General features: G+C 39.3%; 1 protein-coding gene across 1 annotated transcript; it reads left to right on the top strand.

The window, feature by feature from the left end:
• The first annotated feature begins 375 nt into the window (after positions 1-375).
• mRpS26 (mitochondrial ribosomal protein S26) lies at positions 376-12,162 on the top strand. The gene is made up of 3 exons (XM_067156814.2): positions 376-823; positions 4,646-4,907; positions 10,627-12,162. Exons 1-3 carry the CDS (start codon positions 582-584, stop codon positions 10,813-10,815), a joined length of 693 nt encoding a protein of 230 aa, XP_067012915.1. The 5' UTR covers positions 376-581; the 3' UTR covers positions 10,816-12,162.
• The last annotated feature ends 225 nt before the right edge of the window (positions 12,163-12,387 follow it).

The following is a 12,387-nucleotide window of genomic DNA, read 5'->3' as shown; positions in this document are numbered from 1 at the left end:
TGAGTGTGTCAATTGTTTTCTCCTTCGGCAAGGGATTTAATACATACCACATCAACAGGAAAAAAGAAAAGTACACCTTACAGTCAAAGCCAGTTTTTTTTGAGCCAGACGGCTCTGCTTACGGTACCTGATTGCAGTAATACACCCACTCAAGACTATACAAACTTCCTCGGGAATCCTTCCAAATGACCAACATAAGACTGAAGTTTGATTTGCCTCTACTGTACATCCAACTGGGAGAAAGAAAATTAAAAATAAGGGAAATCTCGACCGAGGCCATCTATGACACTTTACGTAGAATAGCTCAGAGCAACGCATTCACGCATTAAGTCTCTTTGCGGCTGTTGCTCTTTGGGCCAGGACATTCTCTTTGGCCAGGACAGGACCAACACGTTTTCTTTGGTCTTCTCAGCTGTTCTGAATTTTGGTTTTGTTTTGGTTATGTTATTGCCGTGTAGAACTAAGCGAGACTGTTGGACGTAAGATTTGTCGACTTTGGTTTGAAAGGTGTTTTGGAGTGAAGTATTTGAGAGGCGTGTATTCTTTTTCCTCGCGAGATAAGAGACGCTGCATATCAAAAGATGCTGAGACAAACTAGTAATATTGTAAGAAAAGTCAATATTTTAAGCCCGGTGGACATAGTAACCGTGATTGAAAGCCCTACATATTATCAAGGTGTACGTTGGAGAAGAAAGCCCCGATGGGTTCCTGTCGCTAAAAGCAAAATGTTCCGGGTACCAGAGAGGCCCAAGGTCCCAGAGGAAGAAATGAATGAATTACAGAGGCTGAACAATAATTATAATACGCAGATTAAGTCTATTCGGTAAGTCCAGTCAAGGTTCTGTCAGGAACCTTTTTCAGCATTGGTTGACCAGCATCTTCAACCCTTCGTATGTTCCCTCAACTCTTACATTCGTGACACTGGTCATCAGTCACTCATCACTGATCTGCATTTAGGTGGCAGATTCCTTAGCCGTTATTTACCTAGTCTTTTCCTAAATAATTGCAAAGAATTGCTGCATGGGAGACTGATTGCCTTAGATCGAGTAGGGGCATTTCATTCGCCTTGACAAAGAATACTGCAATGTATTCGAAACATCAACAAACTTGCCTACTCAATGTACAGAAAACAACACAGTTCAACCCGGGAAAAGAACTAGATAGTTAATTGTACCGTTTCATTTATAAATAATTTCATCTAAGTGCACAATTGTTTTCGCACCGTTATGTACCAGGTCCCAAAACCAGTCACATTACTGCGTTCATCAATCAGGATCATCTTTATTCATGGCATGTAGCAATCGTGGGGTTCACTATTTCACCCGTCAGAATTTGTCGTTCTGCTCGATGATTGTTTAACTCCTTACAAATAAATAAGGGAATTTATTGGCTGCCAGACTTCTGTGGCGAGTGTAAATTGTTGTAATGCCCTTTCTGAGAACACGAGACTTGACACTGAGCAACATCTTCGGGATCATGAATGTGTGCTGTTTTCAGACGTGTTTGTGGTACTGTCACAAGTTTGGGTCCCCATTGTTGCACCTCGCACACGTTCTCATCTTAAATGGTCTTGCATTATTCAAACATCAGACTTTGGCTACACCATTTTGTTTGCCTCTTCTGACTGTCACAGGTTTGGGTAGAGATAGTAGCTCTCTTAAGAGACAACATAATAGATACTCTACTACATTTACATAAATAAAATTACAGAAGTGTGTATGCATATTTTTTTAAACCCTCTGTTTATTAGAACAGTTATGGTTTATGTCTGTATGAGCAGAGATAAGTTTGTCTCATTGAACTGATGATGATGATGATGATGATTGTTGTTTTAAGGGGCCTAACATCGAAGGTCATCGGCCCCTAATGGTACGAAATGAAAGAACAAAAATTGCAAAGGCATCCACTGACCAAAATAAAAATAAAATATGGCATGAAGAATGAATGGATGGACAGGAACTCAACAAAACACAAAACAAACAAAAACCAGTGGATCGGACACAATACAGATCGAAAATAACATTATTACCGACCAAGGAACCACTTATAAAGCACAATGATACTTGGTGTCTAAAGGGGGTGCAAAATCCACGTCTAAGGCCCCACAGAATGGTACATGTCGCGAGTAAAATAGAACCATGGTATGTGTCATGTTGGGGTATTAATCAGAAGTAGCGAAGACTCACGGTGTTCCACAAAAGATGGTACTACTCACAAGTATTGCAATACGTACAAGTAACGCAGACCTATGGTGTGCCTCACACAATGGCCCAACTCAGAGTCAACGCAAACCGAGAAGGTCCCCCACTTAGGTGTACTAAACACGGGCGGCGGTATTCCCGTGGTGTTCCTCACATAGTGGGTACTAATCACAGGCAACGCAGACCCACGGTGCTGCTCATATAGTGGTACAACTCACAGGCTACGCCCAGACCCGCGGTGTTGCACACATGGGTACAACGCACGGGTACTGGAATCCACCAGGCCAGGCTTTTACTGCTACTAATCACAAACCTATTTCGTACCGAATTTAGTGGTACTACTCGCAAGTACAGGCAACCTATGGTGTTCCCCGCATGATGGTACGATTCAAAATTAGTTACATGGTTCTAATTCAGTCAGCCCTTGGTCGACCCTTTTAGTCGCCTCTTACGACAGGCAGGGGATACCGCGGGTGTATTCTACATGTGCGTCCCCCACCCGCAGGGGGTAGTGTGTTTGGTCCGCGAGAGGTATTTTATTTCCCTCAAGTCCGCCAGCAAGCCGGTTAGGACCCCCCTATCCGCCACCTGGGACGCGCCACGTGGGAGTATCACCTCTCCCCCTGCTACGCCTGCGTAGCAGGTTCGTGGTCGTTGAACTGACAGAAACCCAAAAGGATTCTTGGTTGTGAAAGTATAAATCTGAATATTTGTGGTCTAGACTACTCCACGGTGCAATTTTTTTTTTTCTTTTTTCCTTCTCACCGCTCCATATTCAATATATGTTTCTCCTGCACATCTCAAAACATCACTGACCAACTTGTCTCCCATTCTAGTCAAATATCACCAAACCATTTTTTTTTTTCACACTTGTTCGGTTCAATACCTCTTTGTTTGCGATCCAATCAAGACAACTCACCTTCTGTAACACTGCAATTTGAAGGTCTCTATTCTGTAATTTTTTTCCTGCAGTAATTCATGTTTCACGCTCATTTAGTGCCACGTTCTGTCAAATACTTTCAAAAGCAGCAGTATGACACGCATATCTGTGTTTGCACTTAATAGACTTTTCTTTATCATGAAGGCTGTACCTGCTTGCTTCTTCTGTCATTCATTATTTTATGTCCTGGGTGGCAAAATTCCTCTACTTCCTTAATGATTATATTTTCTTGTCTTACTTTACTACATTATATCACTTTTGTTATGGATTTGTTTATTTACATTTTGTTCTCAGTTTTCAACCATGTGACTCAATATCTTTTAAAAATCTTCTTAAATAAGCTTTAAGGATTAATACAAAGAATGGTACTTGTTTCGGCCCTTTCAATCAATCAATCAATCAATCACTACTGATCTGCATTCAGGGCAGTCGCCCTCTTGGCAGATTCCCTATCTGTTGTTTATCTGGCCTTTTCTTAAATTATTGCAAAGAAATTGGAAATTTGGTAAGTTATTCCAATCCCTAACTCCCCTTCCTATGAACGAACATTTGCCCCAATTTGTCCTCTTGAATTGCAACTTTAACTTCTTTTTGTGATCTTTCCTACTTTTAAAGACACCACTCAAACTTATTCATCTACTGATGTCATTCCACGCCATCTCTCCACTGACAGCTTGGAACATACCACTTAATAATACCAATATAGTTGGTCCATTATTTGACATTAGTCGAGCAGCTTGTCTCCTTTCTCCCAAGTCTTCCTAGCCCAAACTTTGCAACATTTTTGTAACACTACTCCTTTGTCGAAAATCACCCAGAACAAATTAGGCTGCTTTTCTTTCGATTTTTTCCAGTTCTTGAATCAACTAATCCTGGTGTTGGGCCCATACACTGGAACCATACTCTAGCTGGGGTCTTACCAGAGACCCTCTTCTTTACATCCTTACTACAACCCCTAAATACCCCCATAACCATGTGCAGATATCTGTACAATTTATTTACAATTCCGTTTATATGATTACCCCAATGAAGATCTTTCCTTATATTAACACCTAGGTACTTACAATGATCCCCAAAAGGAACTTTCACCCCATCATCGCAGGCATTTTCCAGGCCTTCTTCAGCAAATGGAAATTTATAATGATAAAATTAATACAGGTGACATTGAAGAGACTTAAGACTAAATAACTATATTGGCTAAGGTGGAACTTTTGTTTTTCTTTAAATGAATTTTATATGATATACAATCAATATGGAACAATTTAAACATGTCATTTTTAAATTGATTTAGATAAGATTACTATTCTATCAGCAAATCTGAACGTTTTGCTTCTGCCTGAACAGCAGCTCCTTTTCCATATTCCTCCTTGATTTTCATCATTGGCGACTCCTTAAAAAGTGTCTCACTCCCTGGTGAATTGTTGCTTGTCTTTGTGAGATTATGAACTGAATTGATTGATTGTTCTGTAGGAGATATCTAAATAGTACTTTTCTTTATCCACAGAGCCTTCTTGAAAGAACAGGTGCAAGCATCTTACATGACAGTTGATACTTCACTGGACAAAGAAAGACTGGAAGCTGAGGACTTTGCTCGTTGTATGAAAATCAACGATGAGTGGAATGCAAAAATTGTCAAGATACGTGAGGAACGTCTGGCTAAACAAGCAGAGCTGACGAAGGAGAAGGTCATTCAAAAAATAATTCAGGAGGAAGAAAAGGAGAAACAGACGTTGGAAGAAATTGAAAGGATTGTTAGAGAGGAAAAGGTAATGCTGACTACTAAATCATACCTGAAAGGCACTATAACAGTTATTTGCAAAAATATTGAATGTTACAGAATAGAAACAGCTATCTAAATATTTTTCAGATGATATTAGTTGTTTCCCCCCCGAAATATCTACGTAGCTCAGTGCAATGTTTTTCCAAGGCCTGCCTGTTGTTTCACTCCTTTTCCCACATGCAGTAATTAAACTACTTCTGTGCTTTCACTAAAAGAATGATAGCTCCTAAACCTTACATGCTAAGTGGTATTTTTATCATAGTACAATTATAGACGTGAAAAAACAGTTTATTAACACGGATATGTTTTGGGCTTTGGGTCTATCTTGAATTAGTGTAATGTAATTTTGCGTGGGCAGAAAACGACACCAGTCTTCGTCATCTTCTTCCTCACGTTATTACCATGTCCCAGAACTCCGCCTTCTGTATGGAGTACATGCGAATGGCACTTTGTTTTAAATGAGTTTCCACTGTCTTTGACTGACGTTTTGTCTAGGTCACAGCAAAGCCCCGGACAGACGCTAATGTCACCAAAGGGAGTAGAATTTTTCTCATGATACATATCTTGTAAATACTTATGGCCATAAAATCGTGCACTAAATCAGCAACCATTTTGTTGGACATAGATTACGATAAGTGTAGCTATCTTGGGACATGGCATGGAGATGTTATGGGCTGCATCAGCTGCCATATTGATGGACAGAAGTTACATATTTCTTTTATTTTACTGGAACTCTTTACCTCTCTTGTGGGTGGAGTGAAAAGGTGCGGCATGTTGCAGGAGGGGGACAACCAAAGAATCTGTACCCGCTCTTTCGTCTTCTAAGCCCAAAAGCATATTCATGCTCCTGTGCTATTACGTGTAGTATATTACTAATTTAAGGTTGATTTTGTAGCAGCAGTTCGCGTCTACATAATAATATTCTCTTTTTTGATGAGGTTTATGTGATTTTCAAAATATATTTCTAATTTTAAGGTTGAATTTGTAGCAGCAGTTTGCGTCTACATAATAATAATAATAAAATAATAGTAAAAATGTTAGATTTAAAAATCAGAAATTAAAAAACCTCATTTTTAACGCCAAGTTCGTGTTGCGACAACTTTTACTTACAGGTCTAACAACAAGAACTACGGAAGGATTGTGGAACGTGGAAGGAACCCTAATGAGGCCAAGAGATCGTATCTCGTTGTGGGAAAGGGGAACACACGCCGCAACCACCCTTACAAAACATATATATTAAACTAACTTAAACATAACATTAAAGGAAAAGAGGCCAGCTAACAATGTAGGAAATAAAACTCAAGAACCCTAAACTAAAATACATACTAACATAGAAAACTACAGCTCTTCTGATAGTGGATTAGGTTACAAATTTAGAACCAAATAAGAGTTGCCTAGAAAAACACAAATGTTGCTGTGACTGTCTATCGAGGCCCGGTCATTCAAAAATTAAAATTTGTGAATGTGGAAGTCTAGAGGAAAACTCCGTTATGAGAAAACAAATTACATTACCACTGAAAATTACATTAAACAAGAAAAGGCCGAAACACAAGAATAAATTTAAATGAAGTGAAAAGCAATAACATAGCACTTACCGTAAGAGGCTGGAGTCCCAAAAGCTGAGGCGATCAGAATTCAAAGACGCAGACAAATGCATTGCTCACACGAGGAGCCCAAAACCGGAAATTGTGCGGTCACAAGTAGACCAATGAAAACACAGAATTTCCGTAGATTTCCATATTCACCGATGGAAAAGGTCGTTACTCCAACCAATCCCAACTCTTCAGATTTCCGCAGGGGAAGTTCAAGAGAGTTTGATTGCAAAACATGGAGAAATTTCATTATTAAAATTACACGTGCCAGTACAGGCTGGCACAAAAATTAGTTACCAATTTTAGATGTAATTTACAACAGATCGATGACACAACCACAATTACAGAAAATTTTAAATACCCATCACTTACAATAATTAATTTAAGAAAACTTTCAATATATTCTTTGGTAATGTCTTTGTTGAGAGTCCTCAAAACCTTATTCTAATTAAATTTTTTAAAAATAATAATTAACGTTCTTCTTCAGACCAAATCCACAATTATAATTTTAAATATCATACTTAGCCAAATTTGAAACAGATTTTACAAAAACAAAATGACAATGACTTTGTCCTTAGTATCTTTTCTTGGTGACCGTTCACCATTCTTTACAATCACAAAATGACAATGACTTTATTCTTAGTAACTTTCCTTGATGACTGTTCACCCACAGGTCACAGATTTATTACTGAGGGGTACCGTTTAAAGATAGGTTTATATTATTACGGAATTTATTTTTGTAAAGGTTTTTGTGCTCGGTGAGGCACAGGGCGAAGGGATTTTCACCAGCAGAGCCAGTGACGCAATGGTTACCATAGCAACTCCGCTACTACCCAGGCGACTTTATATTATCTTCTACTGGCAGCTCTTCGCCCTTGACAGTTGTAATCCAGCAAACTGCAAAGTGTGAGTCAATGTTTTCGTGTAGCAGATAAGAGCCGATCTGTCTAGGCAGAACAGGAAGTTCGTGCTTGCAGGCCACATTCCTCATTCTTGCATTCTTCTCATCTCTACACAGTACTTTGGATCTATCATGGATGGTTTAGGCAAATGGTCATTTTTTTTTCTTTGAATTTCTTCACTAAAATCTCTGCTGCTCGGCTCCGTTTTGTCGTGGATTAGTGTTTAATAGACCTAAACCTTCCTGTTCAATGGTGAAAACTGCATCTAAATCCATTTGGTGGTTGTCAAGAATTGCTCACACAAGGCACATACCTACTGGGGACTTTATTTTACATGTGTAGATATTCATGTTTTGGTCATACTGTAATGTTTATTCTCCACACACTTTCTTCTAAAACTGATGAGCATGTCTTGAGATATCTCGAGATATCATATCTCTTCAGTAGTAATGTCATATTCAGCATTCTCCTGTAAAATCTCATTTCAGAAGCTGCCAGTTTTTTCTAAGAACACAACTTATGCTCAGTGTACAGGACACATACTTACTCAGTTCACGCACTCTCTCGTATCTTTCACTGTTCGTTGACACTAATACACACAAACTCCAGTCTCACTTAGTCGCATAGTCATCACTCGATGACATTGTCACAGTTCACAGCCGCAGATGACAGTTTCACAGTTCAGGAAGATGTTAACTGCCCACACTCTGATAGAGCTCTGTTCACAGCCCCATGTTCTCTTCCTCAGCTGCACCAGAGCATGCGTGATGCTCTCCTCCAGCAGCTGGCCCCAAGATACACAACTCACAGCAACAGGTGTACTGCATGGGTCCACAGTTTGATGGACAGACTGGCACACTAAGCTCGGGCTGTATTTCAAGCTGACTGGCAACCCAACTGTCATGATGCTCACTGAGCTGAACTCCGCAGCTGCTCCCCTGGACTAACGTTCGAAATACGTCGGTCACTTGAATCCCATAGAAATCTCCAGATACAGAAATCTATCGGCCCATGACCTAGTCGTTTCCACATCCCTCAAGACTACAGTGATGTAGCGGCCAATGACAGCACTTTCCCCACGAGGCTCCAGCCCAGTAAAGTCACACAGCTTACATGCACTGGTCCCTCCCAATGTCAGAGATTGAGAACGGCAGACAGGGAGGCCACGCACTTAGCAATACCAAAGCCCTCCACTTTATTCTGTCCTCCCGTTATTCTTCTTGGATAACAGTGCTGCTATCTGTACCTCTTTTCACTAGAGTCTCTTCATCTCATTGAAAGTCGTCCTCTAGCTCTCTTTCCATTGATCATTTTTTCAAAGGCTTTCTTCAAACACAATCCTCTTGTTTTGCATTCACATTGTGTCCATACCAGCTTAGCTCTGATCTGTCAGTTTATTCTTGCAATTTACCTTCACCTACTCTTTTCCATATCTTCTCATTTTGTGTTCCGACTTGTCTGATATTTCCTTGCATGCTCCTTTTGCTTGAGTCCTGCCCTTGTTTCTCTCAGGCGAGGTCCAGCTGCTAAAGTATATATCAGTATTGGTGCAATGCAAGATGGATACACAATTCTCTTACATATCAGTGGTATATTTTCATTTTCATTTAGAAATTGCCAGTTGAAGTAACATTCTTAAAATAAGGTCGTCCTCAGCATATAATACTGTTACCATACTTTTCCAGACTCCTAATGGGTTACAGATTAACTACACAGATTTACTTTTTTTTTTTTTTTTTTGCAAGTTGCTTTACGTCACATTGACGACGATGGGACGGGAAAGGGCTAGGAATGGGAAGAAGGTGGCTGTGGCCTTAATTAAGGTATAGCCCCAGCGTTTGCCCTGGTGTGAAAATGGGAAGCCACGGAAAACCATTTTCAGGGCTGCCGAATCTCCTGAATACTGGATACTGGCCGCACTGAAGCGACTGCAGCTATCGAGCTCGGTGGGATTTATCTTTATCTGGACATTTTAATGCACTAAGCTTATGGCTGGATCCAAAAAAATGTTCAGTTTCCTTTCCCCAGCACTCTTTTTACAATCACTAAAATTGTGCGCACGCTTACAGCAATGAATAAATTAACTAAGTGACTTAAACGGCATCTGCTGTTGTAGGCAGTGAACAATATGAAACAAGTTGCATCTCGCCTGCGCGCAGTTCGGGAATTCGCAACTGTGAGAAACCTAATGCAGCATTATTCACTGGGTTGGCCAGTTAAGAGGTGTCCACTGTAATGTCTGTTAAAAGTAATTCTCAAATCACAAAATTGTACTTGTTATTAGAAATCATTTGATATTTTAATTTCACCTGTCTCACTACATTCCATTACCTTTATTTTTGTCCTGAAGCTAATTTTTATGTTTGTGTCTCTATCTTACAACAGTTATTTAAAACTTGTTATAGACACAGATGATGATAATAATAATAGTTTTGTGTAGCTACTCGTAGCCTGGTGCAGCCCTTGTAGGCATCATCTGTAGTGGAGGACAGGTGTGTTGCATGCGAGTTTCAGGAATGTTGGGAACAGTAAAATCACCCTGTCCGCTAGCCAGGGGAAATAACCATTTAACGTTAAAATCTTTAACCCGGCCAGGAATCGAATGCGGGACCCTCTGAACCGAAGGCAACTACACTGACCATTCAGCCAAGGAGCCAGACATAGACACAGATAAAAAGGCAGAATAAAGATGGTATCTTCGAGTTTTCATTTCCACTCCTTGAACTATGATTCCTTTTACAAATTTCTCTCCAGTTCTAGTTTACGACCTGTTCCTAGACTTGTTAAATAAAAAGGAGACAAGAATGAAGCTATAAATGCTGGCTTTTCATTTTTCTTTTTTATTCAGTATTCCAGGATGAAGTAAGTTATATAGTTTATTTGCCGTCATCTGCACTTCAACTATAATGCCATTTTCATCACCTGTCCTCTGAATGACCTCTGTTGTTAGTAAGAAGGTATAGCTGGAAGTTAAACTTATACTCCTGTTTAAAATGTCTAAAGTAAATTAGAGACCTGGGGGTAAATTCTCTCTAATTTAACATAGAATGAATGACTTGTGTTCCTCATTTATCAAACAAAAACAGTTACTTAAGCTGGTGTTTTATGTAGTTCAAGATCTTATTCATGTTCTGTTTAACTTTCTTCATTGTAAACAAAAACTTGCCATTTATTTACATTTCTTCAAACATTTTACATTCTTTCTTTTCAGGAGAAGGCTAAATCATACATCACTGCGGATAATATTGATGAAGCCATTGAAAAGGCATTGAACACTGAAGTAGATTATAACTTTGCCATCGACCTGGATGGCAATATCTACCACGGCCGCCTTACCAAGCCATCTGATGTGACTCAACAAGATGAGAAGTTAAAGGTTCCAGCTCATTCAGGCAGTTGAATTTAAGAGTTTTTTCTGTCTCGCTGTAAACATTTTCGTAGGATAATTCTAGCCACTGTTGTTGATGTGTGTGTATATAAAATAAAAACATATTCCTAGTGACGAAGTTCTGAAGAAGAACACAAGACAGCACGAAGTTACAAGGATCAAGTATTTGGTTCTTGTTATTCTCCAAATACAGAAACTACCAGTTTTTCTGGACAAAATAAAATGAGAATAAAGTTTTTAATGCTATTCTTTCAGTGTGTGCAGACCTCTACCTTGTTATCAGCCAAACTTCTTGCCCAGATCCTACCCATTAAGGATTAAAGGGGAAGTTCTTTACTGTGTAAAGGAAATCTTTATGGTATTCCAGAATTTACATTTCAAACAAAGCAGTTCATCTTCCTGGCTCTAAGCACCTTCCAAGGAAATTTTGAGGGCTGACATGCCAAAGAGAAATGTTCAGTACACAGAGAGGTTACTTTCAATCTTCCAATACTCAAGGAACAATATGTGACAGGGAAAAGAGGTGAAGTAAATACAAGTATGAGCTTGTTCAATAGCTATTTTACAACCAAGGTAGGAAAGTTGTTCAGTTGGTGCTTGATAAGAATCCTGAAGTAAATTGCAAGATAGCAGCAAAAGGTGTATTTTCATTCTTTACTAATATCTATTCCGTTTCAAATGACAACACGCGCAAAGAATATGTTGACTGCTTAGACCAACTGCAAAGAATAGTACTTCATGATACATACGATCTGATCATTATGAAAGATATAGTCACAGCACCTGCTAGAAATATGCACATGAATACTGCACCAGGCCCGGACCATATTGTGATACATGCTATTAAAGACGATCTGGCCTATAACATTATTGCCCTTATTGCTACAATGATGCCAAAGACAAGCGTGCTTTCTTCAAGCCAGGACCGTTCTAATGTCAAAATTAGCCAGCGCTGATGATGATGATCCCAACTGGAGGCCAATTATAATCTGTTCAATTCTCCGGAGAATAAATGGGCATGTTTATGACAAGCAGCTACATGGATTCATCTCTTTCAACCAGTACAAAGCATGTTTTACAAATTCCTCTGGAACATTAGTTAACATCTCTAAACTCCAATTCTGAACATGACAAAGAGGGAGAAGACTGATGTAACCCTAGTATTTTTGGATGTACAGACAGATTTCTATAATGTTGGGTATGTTCATTTACTAACAACACTGCTCATTAAAGTAATTGTGTCCCTGAAGGAAAATAGCCCGCCAAAGATTGAAATCAATCACAACAAGTCTTCACCAGTAAGCTTACAGAGAGGACTTCTGCAGAAACTCCCTTATCACCAATGCTGTTTTATTTAAATGAAATATGCAAAGATGATGTTGCTTCACAGTTCGAGTTTGGTATGGTTCCCAGTTTGAAACCCCTGACAGTCCTCTGTTTCGCCAATCATGTAATTATCATTGACAAAGACAAAGCGTCAGCAAATTGAGTTGACATGATTGTTATTCAGAATTTTTAGGAAATAGGCCTGACACTGAACCCAAGAAAATCTGACCCAATAAATGTTTCGAAGACACCTCGTTA

Source organism: Anabrus simplex, chromosome 12 (genome assembly GCF_040414725.1).
Source record: "Anabrus simplex isolate iqAnaSimp1 chromosome 12, ASM4041472v1, whole genome shotgun sequence".
Classification (NCBI taxonomy): domain Eukaryota; kingdom Metazoa; phylum Arthropoda; class Insecta; order Orthoptera; family Tettigoniidae; genus Anabrus; species Anabrus simplex.
The sequence above is the reverse complement of the archived record's forward strand: the minus strand, read 5'-3'. Positions and strand labels throughout refer to the sequence as shown.